General features: G+C 42.9%; 1 protein-coding gene across 3 annotated transcripts in view; it reads right to left on the bottom strand.

Annotated features, from left to right (window-relative positions):
* Window positions 1-16,538, bottom strand: part of TBC1D8B (TBC1 domain family member 8B) — a 67,544-nt gene extending 51,006 nt beyond the window's left edge. For all 3 annotated transcript variants that reach the window (XR_012160613.1, XM_073358340.1, XM_073358341.1), the window contains exons 1-2: window positions 16,337-16,538; window positions 7,307-7,417 (exon numbers count right to left, since the gene is read on the bottom strand). Coding sequence is in view for 2 of the 3 variants with exons in the window: in XM_073358340.1 (XP_073214441.1) it covers window positions 7,307-7,417; window positions 16,337-16,463 (238 nt within the window). In the remaining variant the exon portion in view is untranslated. The remainder of the gene's footprint in view (window positions 1-7,306; window positions 7,418-16,336) is intronic.
* Window positions 16,539-16,823: the final 285 nt, after the last annotated feature.

Here is a 16,823-nt window from a genome sequence, read left to right as displayed (position 1 = left end):
TTCATGATCTCTGTGTGTATATAATGTCTGCTGCAGTTTCCACGGTATGCATCCAATGAAGTGAGCTGTAGCTCACGCTCAAATAAATTGGTTAGTCTCTAAGGTGCCACAAGTCCTCCTTTTCTTTTTGCGAATACAGACTAACACGGCTGTTACTCTGAAACCTATCATTAACACACTTGTTTTCGATAATTACAATGTAACAATGGGAAAGCAATTTAGTCTCTTGTTTTTATTAACTGGATACTACCTTATGGAAGGAACAGTCTATATTCGTGCTTTGCATGACAAAGCCATTATACAGCTTTTTAGATTAACTCTTCTATATGTAATACAAAAGTGATAAAATTTCAAGTACTAGCAGGCAGATCCCCTTTTCCTGCTTCCTAAGGGTTGAAGTCATGGCAACAGAATTCTCAAGAGTACATGTTTATTTTTATTCATTTATAGGTATTTTTACTGCACTCATCAACTGAGTATATTTTATGGCAGCCTGTAACGACTTATTATTTCCCCAGGAATATTCCTACGATTTTACTTACCAACAGTTTACAGATGGCTCATTTTCTAGGAACTTCACAATGTTTTCCCCTGTTTTTAAAAGTGCTATGTTTTAGAATGTGATACTCTACACATTGTCCTTTGGACAATACACTATATCATTCGGTCTCTGATTGAACATTATCCTCTAGGGACATCCTTGAAAAGCACGCACAGGAGATTAGATTAGATTAGATATTAGATTGCAGGGGGAGAAGTTTCATATTACAACATAGGGATATGGTATTAATGTCTTTTTAAAGCAGTTGAGGCTACAATAGGATCTGATTCCTTGTCTAACTGAAGAAGAGAAAATTCTGATACATATTGGATAGCAAAAATCCATGTGACTATAGCACAGCATTTAACAGTGGAATTATTTGTGTGTAAGTATTTGTGGGATCAGACTCAATAAGGTCTGAAGTATCAGGGGGTAGCCGTGTTAGTCTGTATCCACAAAAACAGCAAGGAGTCCAGTGGCACCCTAAAGACTAACAGATATATTTGAGCATAAGCTTTTGTGGGTAAAAACCTCACTTCTTCAGATGCATGGAGTGAAAGACATAAATATACTGACACATGAAGAGAAGGGAGTTACTTCACAAGTGGAGATCCAGTGTTGACAGAGCCAATTCCATCACCGTGGATGTAGTCCACTCCCAACAGTAGATGAGGAGGTGTCAATTCCAAGAGAGGCAAAACTGCTTCTGTAATGAGCCAGCCACTCCCAGTCCCTAATCAAGCCCAAATTAATGGTGTTAAATTTGCAAATGATTTTAGTTCCGCTATACATACCTACATGTCCCCAGCTTCCATCCAGGACACATCACATGATCCATTGTCTACAACCAAGCCCTAAGATACAACCGAATTTGCTCCAATCACTCAGACAAACACCTACAAGATCTTTATCAAGCATTCTTAAAACCACAATACCCACCTGGGGAAGTGAGGAAACGGATTGACAGAGGGAGAGGGATACCCAGAAATCACCTACTATAGGACAGGCCACACAAGGAAAATAACAGAACACCACTGGCCATCACGTACAGCCCCCAGCTAAAACCTCTCCAGCACATTATCAAAGATCTACAACCTATCCTGGAAAATGATCCCTTATTCTCACAGACCTTGGGAGACAGGCCAGTCCTCGCTTACAGACAGCCCCCCAACCTGAAGCAAATACTCACCAGCAACTACACACCACACCACAGAAACACTCACCCAGGAACCAATCCCTGTAGCAAACCTCGTTGCCTACTCTGTCCCCATATCTACTCTAGTGACACCATCAGAGGACCCAACCACGTCAGCCACACCATCAGAGTCTCATTCACCTGCATGTCTACTAACGTTATATATGCCATCATGTGCCAGCAATGCCCCTCTGCCATGTACATTGGCCAAACCGGACAGTCCCTACGTAAAAGAATAAATGCTTTTGACACGGTCTCCCACAGTATTCTAGCCAGCAAGTTAAAGAAGTATGGGCTGGATGAATGGACTATAAGGCGGATAGAAAGTTGGCTAGATTGTCAGGCTCAATGGGTAGTGATCAGTGGCTCCATGTCTAGTTGGCAGCCAATATCAAGTGGAGTGCCCCAAGGGTCGATCCTGGGGCCGGTTTTGTTCAATATCTTCATAAATGATCTGGAGGATGGTGTGGATTGCACCCTCAGCAAGTTTGCAGATGACACTAAACTGGGAGGAGAGGTAGATACGCTGGAGGATAGGGATAGGATACAGAGGGACCTAGACAAAGTAGAGGACTGGGCCAAAAGAAATCTGATGAGATTCAACAAGGACAAGTGCAGAGTCCTGCACTTAGGACGGAAGAATCCCATGCACAGCTACAGACTAGGGACTGAATGGCTCGGCAGCAGTTCTGCAGAAAAGGATCTAGGGGTTACAGTGAACGAGAAGCTGGATATGAGTCAACAGTGTGCCCTTGTTGCCAAGAAGGCCACTGGCATTTTGGGATGTATAAGTAGGGGCATTGCCAGCAGATTGAGGGATGTGATCGTTCCCCTCTATTCGACATTGGTGAGGCCTCATCTGGAGTACTGTGTCCAGTTTTGGGCCCCACACTACAAGAAGGATGTGGAAAAATTGGAAAAATTCCAGCGGAGGGCAACAAAAATGATTAGGGGATTGGAACACATGACTTAAGAGGAGAGGCTGAGGGAACTGGGATTGTTTAGTCCGCAGGAGAGAAGAATGAAGGGGGGATTTGATAGCTGCTTTCAACTACCTGAAAGGGGGCTCCAAAGAGGATGGAGCTAGACTGTTCTCAGTGGTAGCAGATGACAGAACAAGGAGTAACGGTCTCAAGTTGCAGTGGGGGAGGTTTAGGTTGGATATTAGGAAAAACCTTTTCACTAGGAGGTTGGTGAAGCACTGGAATGCGTTCCTGAGGGAGGTGGTGGAATCTCCTTCCATAGAAGTTTTTAAGGTCAGGCTTGACAAAGCCCTGGCTGGGATGATTTAGTTGGGGATTGGTCCTGCTTTGAGCAGGGAGTTGGACTAGATGACCTCCTGAGGTCCCTTCCAACCCTGATATTCTATGATTCTATGACACAAGTCGGACATCAGGAATGGTAACACACAAAAGCCAGAGGGAGAACACTTCAATCTTCCTGGACATTCTATAACAGATTTGAAAGTAGCTGTACTTGAACAAAAAAACTTCAGATACAGACTTCAAAGAGAAACAGCAGACCTAAAATTCATTTGCAAATTTAACACCATTAATTTGGGCTTGAATAGGGACTGGGAGTGGCTGGCTCATTACAGAAGCAGCTTTGCCTCTCCTGGAATTGACACCTCCTCATCTATTGTTGGGAGTGGACTACATCCACCCTAATCGAATTGGCCCTGTCAACACTGGTTCTCCACTTGTGAAGTAACTCCCTTCTCTTCATGTATCAGTATATTTATGTCTGCATCTGTAACTTTCACTCTATGCATCTGAAGAAGTGAGGTTTTCACCCACAAAAGCTTATAATAAGGTCTGAAGTGTCTCTGGGAATGCTACAAAGTTTATCTTTCCCTAAAGGCATCTAAAGGAGGGGCTAGAAATTGGAGGAAAATTTAACTGGAGTCTTACGACTCAGTAGAGTGTCTAGTTTTTGTTAAATTCTATTAACTTAAAAGGTTTAATTGGGGGAAAAGATGATGAACTAAAATGTGACTGTTAAGGCTGAATCCCCACTCTGTCACTTTGAGTATGGAAGGTGGGGGGCCCATAAGGATTCTAAAAATTAATACTTGCCACTCCAGGCTTGTATTAAACTCCCAAGGCTACAGATTTTTTCTAACCTTGGCTTGGTAAACGCTGCCACCATCCAAATGCAAAAAAAAAAAAAAAAAGCAGCTCTGGACCCAGGAAGGAACACTTGGGAATTCCTCCGTGGGGTACCCTCAAGCCCTTTCTCACTCTCTCACACACACACACACAGCCCCGCCCGGGGAAGAGCCGAGAAAGAAAACAAAGGAAATTAGTTGTGCTACCAGCTAATCAAACAACATGCACAGACCTCTTAGGACACCAAAAATTCAATCCTTTTCTTAAAAAAGATACATGTTATTAAAAAATGAAAAGGAAAAGAATACATTTGGAATTTAGGCTTTCGCTAGATTTCAAAAGAGCAATTCCAAAAATTAAGCACCCAAACTAGCTTTCTTGGGGGTTCAGCTTAAAAGTTACAAGCAAACAAAAGCATCAGGGTTTAGCACAGAGGAGATCCCCAAGCCAAAATAAGAAATAAACCTGACTGTGCTTAACTAAACATTCCCTATCCAAATAATTTCTTCTAGGTATAAAAGATACTTTTTTATACCTGGTTCAAACTGTACACAGCATTTTTGCTTATAGCATTGCTGCTCTGTGTCCCTGCAGCCCAGAAAACAACGGACAAAGGGAAAGTTTCTTTCCCAATTTTTAAAAGTTCTAGCTTTCCCATTGGCTCTTTTGGTTGTTGTCCACTCCTTTTCTTTTACCTTTGGGCTTGTTAATGCTTTACAGGTAAAGCAAGCAGAGAACAGATACCAAGAGGGATTTTACAGCTAACTGGGTGGGCTGGGTGTTCATAGAAGGGAGCTACCCCTCACACTTAATTTATCACAGTAAGACTGCAAAATTTTAGATTTTAACTGTGCATTTTTAATTTTTGGAGGTTCCCTGAGTTCTAGATAATGTCTGAGAAACCAAATAAATATATAAACATGACATGAGTCGCAATTAGCATTATCTCTTAACTGTATATTTACTAACTGCAAGATAAATATAGTGTGTCTAGAAAATATTCAGTACCGTCAGCAGGGCTCTGAGCTTCTGGAACTGAGAGACTAGACATCTAGACAATTAGAGACTGAGGAACTCATAAAAGAGACAAAAGTTTGGTCTCCTGGGGAAGATGCTGAATGAATAAAATGTGCCCACAAAACAGTATGCTTAGAGAAGGTAGACCTTGCTCTGAAGATCAAACACTGTGCCATCAGTCAGCAGGAAAAACAACACAACAGGAAGGAATGAACTGGTACCTGGAGTGAAAAGGTGGGAGGAGAGGGAACTCAACTTCTGCTATAATCAAGTTTACTTTTACAAGCAAAAGATAAGTTAGAAAAAACACAATTTGTGTTTTCTGTTTATTCCCACCCATGTGGCCATCAGACTTCCTTGTGGGCAAATTTATCATCCTCCTCCTGAACTCTGTTGAGCTGCATGGACCATGCACAGCTTACACAGGAAAAAGCTGTGTACTTCTGCTCTAGGGAGAATAATACCAAAGCAGTTTCATAAAACTAGAAAAACTGAGATGCACTTGAAAGCAGGGAATCTATCTGAAGCCACAATACAAATGCTGCACAGCAGAACCACCGAATACTGGGTCATAACTTGTTTCCTTATCCCACTATTGGAGCTACACGGGAAGGGACTGGGGTCGCATTACGTGTATTTGCCCAGCCCAAAGAGTCAGGGGTAGATTTTCAAAAGCATAAATACCAGTTTTGTACACAATTCCCATTGTACCTCTGAAAAGTCTTCCCACAGACCTTTCCCCCCAGGGGCTTACAACTAACAGACACAAACAAACCCAGGGCTGGGGCCAGGGATCTAACAATTGGGATCTAATGATTGGCACAGTTGTGTTTTATTTTGTTGATGGTTTTCTCCCTCCCCCCCCCACCCCACCCCCTTTTTAATTCAGAGTAGGGACAATTGAGGAAGAATAGCAGGAATGGAGGAGTCAGTACAAGTATGACAGTGACAGCTTGTCACCCTCCTAGATATGATAGCAGGGAGGGTTTTGTGGGGATCATGAAAGAGGTGAGTCTGAAGGAGGGATGTGAAGGAGGATGAGATAGCGTGCCTTTGAACATACTTGCCATTTTTACCTGTACTATACCTGAACAGTTTGTCAGAGTAGCTGCCTATTGAACATTACTGATATTTAGTTATGGAGGAGTTCTCCTATGTTAATCCAAAACTTATTGGAACAGGACAATTGGAAAGTGACTACTGTACTGCTTAAGCACCTGACATAGTTCCAGTGCCAACCCCACCCTAGGAAGAGATGAAGGCTGTGGCACCCATAACTCAGCTTCCATTGTCTCTATATGCTCCTGAGAAAGGCTGTTCCAAGTATGTTTGCATTGAAATAGAAACCTCAGCTATAACATCTATACACCCATAGAAGCCAATGGGAATCTGTCTATTGACTTCAGTGGGTGTTGGATCAGGCCCGAACACTATAAACTCTTTAGAATGTCAGTACTTGTATAGGTGTGTCTATTTGCCTAGGACTGTCTGTAACTAACTGTGTCAATACACTTGGATCTAAATGGTTTAAGGATAAACCGAATGAATGCTGAAACTGAGGTGAACATTAATTTTATTTAATCCACTAGCAGAAATCTGCTGCTGGCTAAACTCCTGCTACAAAACTCACCAGGAATAAGGGGACAGCTCCACATTATTTTCTCAATACTTTAGCTTTATAACCTGTTGGAGCCTTTTTAGCTGATTTATGCATTTTAGCTATTTTAAAACAAATAAAAGAACAAAGTACTGAAGGGAAAAAGTACATTAATATATTTTCTATAATACCAACAAAATTTAGCTCTTTCATGGTAATTAGTGAGTTTGTCAAAGGTTACATTGAAAAAAATTGCCTTCGTGCCTATAACCTTTTATATATGATGCTTTTTATCATGACATCTCAGAGATAAGAAGATCTCAATGTTGAAGTGAAGTGCTGTTTGTACAAACCTGTACTCATTATTTAATAAAAATAACTAAGAGTATAAGCCATGATTTATTAAATGCAAAATCTCTGGAACAAAATGAGACTCGGTATTTGCCATCATCTGTCTGCATGGAAGGTATGTATCTCCATTCTCTGTGATCCACAGACATTCTTAAATTAATAAAAAGGAAAAAAAATAGGCCACAGAAGCAAAAATCAAACACTTCATGCTGGACTTTTAAATGCCCAATCCTGCATGGTGCAGATTTTCTCCAACTTCCATTCAACTACTCAGCATTTTGCAGGGCCCTAAATGAGCAACTGCTGGCAGGTTTTCCATTTCCTCAATGTAGGTGAGCAGATTTACTGTTAAAACCTGATGGGGTTTGAGGGAGGAGAGAGAGAGAGAGAATGATCTTACCAGATGTTTATATGCGGTTCTTAGGTATATTGGCATTAGGGAAAAGATTTGCCACTTTTTAAAACTATTTAGCCTCTCAATAAAGAATCACACTTACCACATGCAATGGACCAGTAGATTTGAGAATCCGGTGTTTGATGCAGGATGCGAAATGGAGCCACCTTTGATGTAGAGTCCAAGACTGCATCTAGTGTCCCCATGAGAAGGCCTGTTGTATTTAAGACACAGTTTTAGACAGTTTATTAAGCAGAGTCAAAATTAGGATTTTGTATCATACATTCAGATTCTAATCCTGCATTCCTTACTCAGCATGGCTGAGTAACACACACTTCCACACCAAAAGTTTATCTTTTAGTGGCTATTAATTTTTCAAAATGATTCTGCTGCACTTCCTATCATGATAAAGCCTCCCAAAGAAAAATACAAAACAAGAGCAATTAAGGATCAGTAAGTAATTTATGTCAAGTAAACTAATCTTATCTTTCAAACTGTAATAGTTTTGTAGAATGTAATTGAGCAAACTCACATTTTCTGCTGTTGTAAACCAGCATTTGACAGTTTATACTCTCTACATTGAGAACTAAAATGCTAAATAGATAATGTTTATATTTGTTTGATGAGCTTTTGCTTATTGAATTATTCATAACACTGAGCTCGTTTTACACTTGACTTTGACAGAGCAGATGTTTTGATTGTTAATCTCTCTAGCTATTCTCCCAGTATCCTTGTTTTCGGTTATGATATATGGCACAAGGGTATATTTGCAAAGTCACCACTTGCAAAGACTGATGCAAGCACTCATCTTAAAAGGTTTCAGAGTAGCAGCCATGTTAGTCTGTATCCGCAAAAAGAAAAAGGAGTACTTGTGGCACCTTAGAGACTAACCAATTTATTTGAGCATAAGCTTTCGTGAGTTACAGCTCACTTCATCTTAAAACAGTAATTTTATGATATTCTGCTACAAAACAGCACTGCTCCAAATGCCAAAACATTCTCAATATTCACTACAAAGGCTAGCAACATTTCACTAGGTTTTAAGGTTCAAGAAACTAGTGTTGGGTTGATCTCAGTCATGTTATCAGTCCCCAAAACGAGCAGATACAGAAAACACATTATGAAGATCATCATCATAAAGGGGAAATACGGATGCAGGCATAAACTGGTTGAGGGGCAACCAAGTTTCAGCTCTTCAAAAAAAAACAAAAAAACAACCCTACAGTGACTCAAGCCAATGCCCAAAAATCACCTAATCTGAAACCACCATCAAATGAAGATTCTTTGGAAAGCATGGAGGTAAAAAGAGAAATGCAGCAGTTTCTCGTGATGGTCTAGGGTTAAATAATTGGATTGCTCCAGGGCAAACCTGCAGCTCATAGGAAGCCAGCAGACACTGGGTGGGGGAGGGGTTAGGTATGTCCTAGATTAGAGTCTAACCAATTTATTTGAGCATAAGCTTTCGTGAGCTACAGCTCACTTCATCGGATGCATCCGATGAAGTGAGCTGTAGCTCACAAAAGTTTATGCTCAAATAAATTGGTTAGTCTCTAAGGTGCCACAAGTACTCCTTTTCTTTTTGTCTAATCTAGGACATACCTAACCCCTCCCCCACACAGTGTCTGCTCGCTTCCTATGAGCCGCAGGTTTGCCCTGGAGCAATCCAATTATTTAACCCTAGACCATCATGAGAAACTGTTGCATTTCTCTTTTTACCTCCATGCTTTCCAAAGAATCTTCTTGATTTGATGATGGTTTCAGATTGGGTGTTTTTTGGGCATTGACTTGAGTCACTGTAAGGTTTTTTTTTTTTGGTTTTTTTTTTAAGAGCTGAAACTTGGTTGCCCCTCAGCCAGTTTATGTCTGCATCCGTAATTCCCCTTTATGATGATGATCTTCATAATGTGTTTTCTGTATCTGCTCATTTTGGGGACTGATAACATGACTGAGATCAACCCAACACTAGTTTCTTGAACCTTAAAACCTAGTGAAATGTTGCTAGCCTTTGTAGTGGATATTGAGAATGTTTTGGCATTTGGAGCAGTGCTGTTTTGTAGCAGAATATCATAAAATTAATGTTTTAAGATGAAGTGAGCTGTAACTCACGAAAGCTTATGCTCAAATAAATTGGTTAGTCTCTAAGGTGCCACAAGTACTCCTTTTCTTTTTGCGAATACAGACTAACAGGGCTATTACTCTGAAACACATTCTAGTTTCTCACAAACAAGGAGGGTCCATTTACATTTAAAAGGCATGTGTACCACAAACAAGCACAACATTAAAAACAATGTCTTTTACCTGCAGAAAATGTAGTGGCCAAAAGACAAATTATTTTTAAGAGTTGTCCTTGTGCTCATTAGTTAACTATAGTAATGCAATATTGATAATCATTTACTTAATGCTGCTATTTTTGTTCACTCCCTGACTTTGGACCAGACCAACCCCTAAACCGAAGAGAAGACAGGAAATCTAGCACAACAAAACCCCAAGACCAAGTAGGGCTCTGGGCACAATCATAACACAACTAAATAATGAGGAAGGGCAAGAGACATCTCACAGGCAAATGGAATAGCTTTTGCCCAACGCAAATTCAGCATCCAGAAGGATGCTCAAGTTTATTTCAGGGACTGGTTTAGCATCCGGCCAGCCGAGTATTCAGCTGAGGGGCAAAGGTGACTTAAAGTTGACCCCCAGCTGAACTGCAATGTGTGCTTCTCCACTGCAGCCAATTTAGGAGCATCTGTGCTGCAGAGTTCATCCCTTCTCTCTGTTTATTCTCCACTTGAAACTGTAATTCAGTGTCTGATGACAATTTTCCCAACAGTATATGCCATGATGTCACTAACAGAGGAGTGTAACTTCAGACAAGGAAATAAAAGCAGGTGAACCTCAAAAAACAAAGATTCCATTTCATGCAATTATCCCAAGCAAAGTATGAGGGGAGAGTAATACTTCAAAAACAAAATACACGACTAAAAAAGCAGAGTGGCCTAAAACATATTTTTTCCCCCAAAAAACATCCGCAAGAAACACTCTGCCTGCCAGCACTAGCTGCTGAAGCATCAACAAAAAGAAACAAGCTTTCCCAATAGCCTAAAATAAACATTGTCTGCAGTGTTGTTGTCGCTGTTTTGGTCCAAGGATATCAGAGAGACAAGGGGGGTCAGTAATATCTTTTGTTGCACCAACTTCTGTTGGTAAAAAGACAAGCTTTTTCGAGCTACACAGAGCTGAAGAAGAGCTCTGTGCGTCTCCAGCTTGTCTCTACAATTTTGCTCTCACTCAAGAACTCAAGATGCCATGTGAATGAATGCATGAGAAATCAAGGGACTTTTAAAGTTTCTGTGAAGTAACAGATAGAGAGAATAATTCTGATTTAAAAATAGTTTTAAATAACTCAATTAAAAATAGCACTTTACAACTTTGTAAGACCCTGTTTTCTCCAACCTTCAAACAGCAACAGCAACTGAATTTACTAAGTCCTGCTTTACATCAGACTTAGTTCAGTGCTCCTTATAATAGGAGTATTGGTATCATGTCATCTTCTGTTGAAACAGGTAATGAAACAGTGAGACGTATTTCTAAAAACTGCTTAGAAAATGTATCATAACCTACACTTTCATAACCTACACTATTATTATTTATATACTGCAGTGCCCAATATATTTACAGTTACATCATGTTTCAAGTATATTGGGCAATTCAAGTATAGTCTCAGGACTCAGGTTATAACCTATTATTTTCACGTTCATATTTTTTGCAAAAAATGTATTGCCACTGAACTTCATCTCAGCTCAGAGGTGATTTTAAGAGGGGAGCTTAAACAAACCCTTTCAGCTCCTTTGATTTATGTGAATGTAAAATAATAGCCACTTACTGTTTTCTGGAGCTTTCTTGTTCACATATTAGAAGCCAAAATCCTGGTGTATTTGGACTTATAAATACTTTAATTTACACAAATAAACCAACTGGTGAATCAGTCCGTCTACACTACTCCAAGTTAGGTATAAAAATCAGCTTTAAAAAACACTGACCTAATAGGCTTATATTCAAGTATTTGTGGTAAGAAGCTGGGATTGGAAGTTGTAAGAAGTTCTGCCTAAAACAAATAGGCAGGAAGACTAGTATTTGCTCCAGAATTAGTGAGTACGAGCAGCTTTACCAGCAGCTCCATTAGACAGAAGGTCTTGACTACAGCTTCAATTCTGAAGAGCATTTAAGCACCACAGATATCACAGGTCCTGCATCTCTCTCCTCCTGTTCAGCTAACATGCTATGGAACAAGGAAGATACTCTAGTCCTACAGAGTGCCACAGGAAGAGAGAGCCTCCAAGACTCCTGCAGAGTTTAAGAACTTCTGCAGGATCAAGGAAAACAACGAGGTCCCAGGAGAATACAGAGATGATTAGCTTTCCAGGACTAGAAAAGGTCTTGGTTGTGGCAGCTCTTTCTGACCCAGCAGAATTTAGGAGTTTTGCAGTCCTCCAGGGAGCTCTCTCTGCTGCTTGAAGATCTTTTAAATGCTGAGGGGCAGCTTGCAATGTTCTTAGTAGTGCAAATATTCTTAATGACCATCTCCAAAACAAACTATACCAACTTCTAAAACAGTACTGTAAGGGACAAGATCTCAGTGATCACTAATGAATAAAACAGACAAAGATTCTAGATCATGTCATTTTTGCAATAGCACCTTTTAGTAATCCCTCTGAGGACTTGCTCCAACATGCCTCACCAACCTCACACCCAGCCCCCTCACTCTGCTCCTCCTGCTTTGCCCCCCCCCCCGTTCCACAACACCTCCCATAACGCTCAACAGCTTGAAGTCACTTCCAAAGTGCTGGTGCTGCCCCCCATGTAGCTAGAGCAGAATACGTTGTCCGATGATTCAGGAAGTGAAAAACGCTATACCTTACTGGTCTTGTCCTGGTCAAGGTTTATATCTTTTGCACTCCTGTTTTTAAACATGCTTGAAAACAGAAAAAACTTAGCACTACAAAGACTAAATACTATGTACTCCTCAAGCAAAAGTGGTGCTGCCAGTCACACAAATATCTGCATTGAAAAACAGTATTTCCTTATAACTCCCAAGGCTAAATACTGCACAGATCATACAAGACCCTTATTAATGTAGTACGTTTTCATCCTATTTTCTACCACAGTTGGAAACTTGCTGCAAGCCAGACATTTGAAAGGTTCAGTCTAGTAAAACAGCAGTTGGTAAAATCCTTTCTACCATACATTCTGTTACTATACATTTAATACTGCAGCAGCATCCATCCATTGAAGTGTTGAAAAGCAGCCATCCCCCTATTACATACCAAATCACTCATCTCCTGTGCCCTGCCAATCATGCTAAAAAAAAAATTCCCAGTAAGATTAAGCAGCGATATCCAAGTACTTCTGAATAAGTCTAAGAGGAATTCTATCAAAGACACGTGCATTGTCACTGAAAAACATTGCCTTTCATTTCCACTAGATGATTACATTTTAAAACATAATTTTCTTTTGATGAAATCACTAGGGGTAAAATCCATGTTCACAGAGGGACAGGAGGACAACACTTCTCCAGCTCATGCAGATAAGTCCAGATCTGCAGCCACTCCTTCCATGTTTCTGGGGTTGTGGACTGTCCAGGAAAAAGAGACAGCAGGGTCACAATATGGATCAACAAGCCATGGCCCCTACAGAACAGGCTACAGCAGTAAGGACTACTACAGACTCAGGACTGCAGTAATGGCCATTAAATAGATCGACACTGAAGGAAAAAGATAATTCCTTTCCCCACCTCCAAGGAACCCCCTTTCTCCAAGCCTGGATGCTCAGGTTCTTAGACTCATATGAGACTCATGACTTAGTGTAGGGAGCAGGGAGGATTTGGTTCCAGAAATGTATATTATCCACATAATCTTTTTTTCTGATTATTCCATCTTGTCTAAGTACGTCAAGTTGAAAGGAAAGCAGCATCCACTTGAGACAGCCAAAGAAATTATATCAGCAAGTAAATCATTTTACCTCTTCATTGAATGACTGGTATTTTGTTACAGTGAGTTCTCTCATGTGACTACTGCAGGGATACTACTCTTCTAAATAAGGTCCTGCCTGCATTACAAGTACCACCATGTCTTTGTAACCAGGTCAGGACATTCTCATCTGACCCCAGTTACAAGAAACACTGCTGTATATACCTTGCAGCTTTGCTGCCATCACAACTGTGTTTTTGCATTCACATCTACCACTCTGACTAAATAGATCTGTTAACAGTGCGTTTTGGAAAAATCTGAGCTGCGATCCCACAATGCCTCTCCAGGGGACAGAACAGACAGAGGATGAGGACACAGACTGGCACCTGAAGCCCATAAGGCAATGCGTATCGATGTCCTACTGTGCATGGAACTATGAGGAAGGACAAACAGCCAAACAAGTTCCAAGGCATGCTGCATGATTAGGGGGAGGAAGGGGTCTCATCTAAGAAAGGTAAGGAAAAAGGGAAAGGAAAAGAGTGTTCACCGAACTGATTACATAAAGATAATCAAATACCCACACAGGCCTTTGGCTTCTCACCTACCACGGTTACTAAGCAAGTATTAACCATGATGCTTGTAGAAACAAACCATGATTTAGAGCCAACCATGTCACCAACTGGTTATAAACTTGTGCCCTGATCCTGTAATCAGACTCACGGGGGTCACATACACAAATTTGATTGTAGCACTGGGGTCCTGCTTAAAAGGTGTGGTCTAGAGGAGGCCAATAAGTGGAGCAAGACTGCACTCTGACCCAGGGAGATGTTCACTGTGTTTGATTAAGTATAGCTTTTAAGTGTACGGCACCCAGCAATATAAAGATCTAAAAACTAGACAAACAAACATAGCCAGTTATCTTAATTAACACCTTGAAAGTATATATTTTATAGCTATGAAAGCATATATAACTGCAAACTTCTATTTCATAGACCATCTCTTTCTAAACCTCATTATATAAAATGTTATTTTAAGAATATTCTGCAATTTTATCCTCTGGCCACTCAACAATGACATTTTTTTAAACAAGAGTTGCCACGATACTAATGGTGAAAGAGACAGGCATCAACTGTGTAATGCCACAAGGATTAGGAGAAGGACAGTAGGAATATATTTGGACATATGTCCTTCCATACTGATGAATACCATCAAGGACATGGAACTAATCACAGAGCTGTCACCTTCAGAAAAGACAAGGGCTCAGAACATACACTCGGACAACTATAAATAAATATACGTTATTTAGTGGAGAAAATTCATCTTTAAAAAAGTGAACTTTTAATTCTGGAGTCAGCTCTACATTTTGTAGCAATGAGATTTTTTTAAATAAAGAGCAGCATACAGAAAGATAATCTTCGGGCCAAGTGAGTGACACTGGGTAGGGCTTACTTTCATCTCCAAAGATGCCAGATTCAAAACAAGGATGAGAGAGGGGCCAATGCACACACATGATTTACCTTCCCTCGAAAAGCACTTAACTGCCCAGCAAAAGCAGCAGCTGCCACCACCTCTGCTCAAACCAGTCCTTCCCGGAAGAGTTGAGTTCATAATTAAACAACCAGTTTCAGAGTAGCAGCCGGGTTAGTCTGTATTCGCAAAAAGAAAAGGAGTACTTGTGGCACCTTAGAGACTAACCAATTTATTTGAGCATAAGCTTTCGTGAGCTACAGCTCACTTCATCCGATTAAACAACCAGACACTTTTACAGTGGCGTTTATGACCAGAATCACCCTTGATTCCTAAACCCAAACCTGCTTTTCTCTGTATTTCTTAGAAATCTGTTGCAGCCTTTTTGGAGGTTTATTGGGTTACTAATGATTCCTTTCATACGTCCTTTCTTCCCTGAAAATGACCTGTGTGCCCAACCCTACTGAAGTCTCCAACACAAGGATGGCATATCCAGACCCACCAACGTTCACTGTCTCACAGCTTGGATAGTGCATCTTTCCCCACCAGGATGGAGGATTCTACACTGGTTTTCAAGGAGATGATTAAACCCTCACGTGCACACTTCTAAAAATCTCTCTGTCATTCACAATGCCACAGCTGGAGACTGCCTTGTATAACCCAGAAAGGAGTGACTCGTCCAGAGCATCCTAGAACTAAACCCTCCCAGACATCCAGGACATTTCTTCTGGGAAGGGGAAGCAAAGAGAAGCCACAATTTAGTAAGGAGGGAATTCTCTGTTTGTACAGCACCTAGCGCAACGCACCTCTGCTCCATAACAGTAGCACCCAGGAGCCCCAGTTGAACAAACAGATAATAATGAGTAGAGATCAGATTTTAGAGCCTGAAATGTTTATAAAGTGAAGCTTGTTACGTTGAGGACAAAGACCTGTTATCCCCCACAGCCAGTCCAGAAGTGATGTGTGGGGGGGAGACAGGAGGGATCATGTACCCCTCCAATTTCTGCCAGGGTTTATATGCCCAGCCCTGAACCCTGCTGCACCAGAATCTTTAAATCAGAGGTTTTCAAACTGTGAGGCGAGCCCCCCTAGGGAGGTGCAGAGGAACACTGGAGATGGGGGGAAGCGGCGATGCCAGCTGGCTTGGGCTTTAGCCCTGCACGGCAGGGCTCGGGAGCGCCACCTCCACCCCACAATTCACCTGTTTTTGTATGGGGGTAGGGGGGAAACGCAACGCAAAAAATTGTAACTCAAAGGTGAGGGGCTCAGCTCAAAAAGTTTGAAAACTGCTGCTTTAAATTATGCCCCGCCCCCACTGTCAACAGTTACCCGTCGTCGCTGCCAGCCACCATCTCCTCTGCAGGTGACTCGCCAGCCCCGGCCTGCTACCCCTGGGCAGCAGCTGCCCTAGCAAGCTCCCCAGGAGAAGGGACCCAGACCTCGCACCCCAGCCAACCCTCCCAAGAGCTATGCCCGGGGCAGGCCGGTCAGCCCCCTCCCCTGGGCGTGCCCGCCTCTACCCCTGCCCCCGCGCTGCCCCCCGAGCAGCCCGCCCGCCCGCGGCGAACCAACCCCTCAGCCCATCCCCGCCCCACCGGGCTGGGGGGGCGGGGCTCCCAGGAGCAAACCGGGACAGGGGCGCCCCGCTTCCCCATCGCCCCGCCCCCCCGCGGCGGCCCCAGAGACGCCAGGGCCGGGCCGCTCACCTGCCAGCCCCCCGCCGTCCTCCCCGTAGCCTCGCCGCCGCTGCAGCACGAAGTAGCGGTTGGAGCGCTCCAGCACCCACAGCTTGAGGGCGCTCTTCAGCAGCACCTCCTCGGGCTTCAGCCACATCTCGCCGCCCGCCTCATGCCCCGCTCCGCTCCCACGTCCACAGCCCGCCGGCCAAGCTCCACCGAGCGGGGGGCGGCGCCAAGCCCGCCGGGAGATGTAGTTCGCTGGCGGCCGGCGGCGGCGGCCCGAGCTCCGCCCTGCACTACCAGCCCCAGCGGCCGGCGCGCCGCCGTGAGGTGGGCGGCTGCTGAGCGCCGCGCGGGGGCGGGGTCGTTTGCCGAGGGGTGGCCGCGGCGCCCGCCCACTGAGGGGGGCTCAGCTCGGCTCCCGCTCGTCGCGCGCGCTGTGTGACAGGGCGGCGGGGCGCCCCACGGCTGTCCGCAGCTGGGAGAGGTGCGGGCTTGGGGCCACGCACACCCC

Source organism: Lepidochelys kempii, chromosome 9 (assembly GCF_965140265.1).
Source record: "Lepidochelys kempii isolate rLepKem1 chromosome 9, rLepKem1.hap2, whole genome shotgun sequence".
NCBI classification, from domain to species: domain Eukaryota; kingdom Metazoa; phylum Chordata; order Testudines; family Cheloniidae; genus Lepidochelys; species Lepidochelys kempii.
Note: the sequence above shows the minus strand (reverse complement) of the source record. Positions and strands in the feature narration are given on the sequence as shown.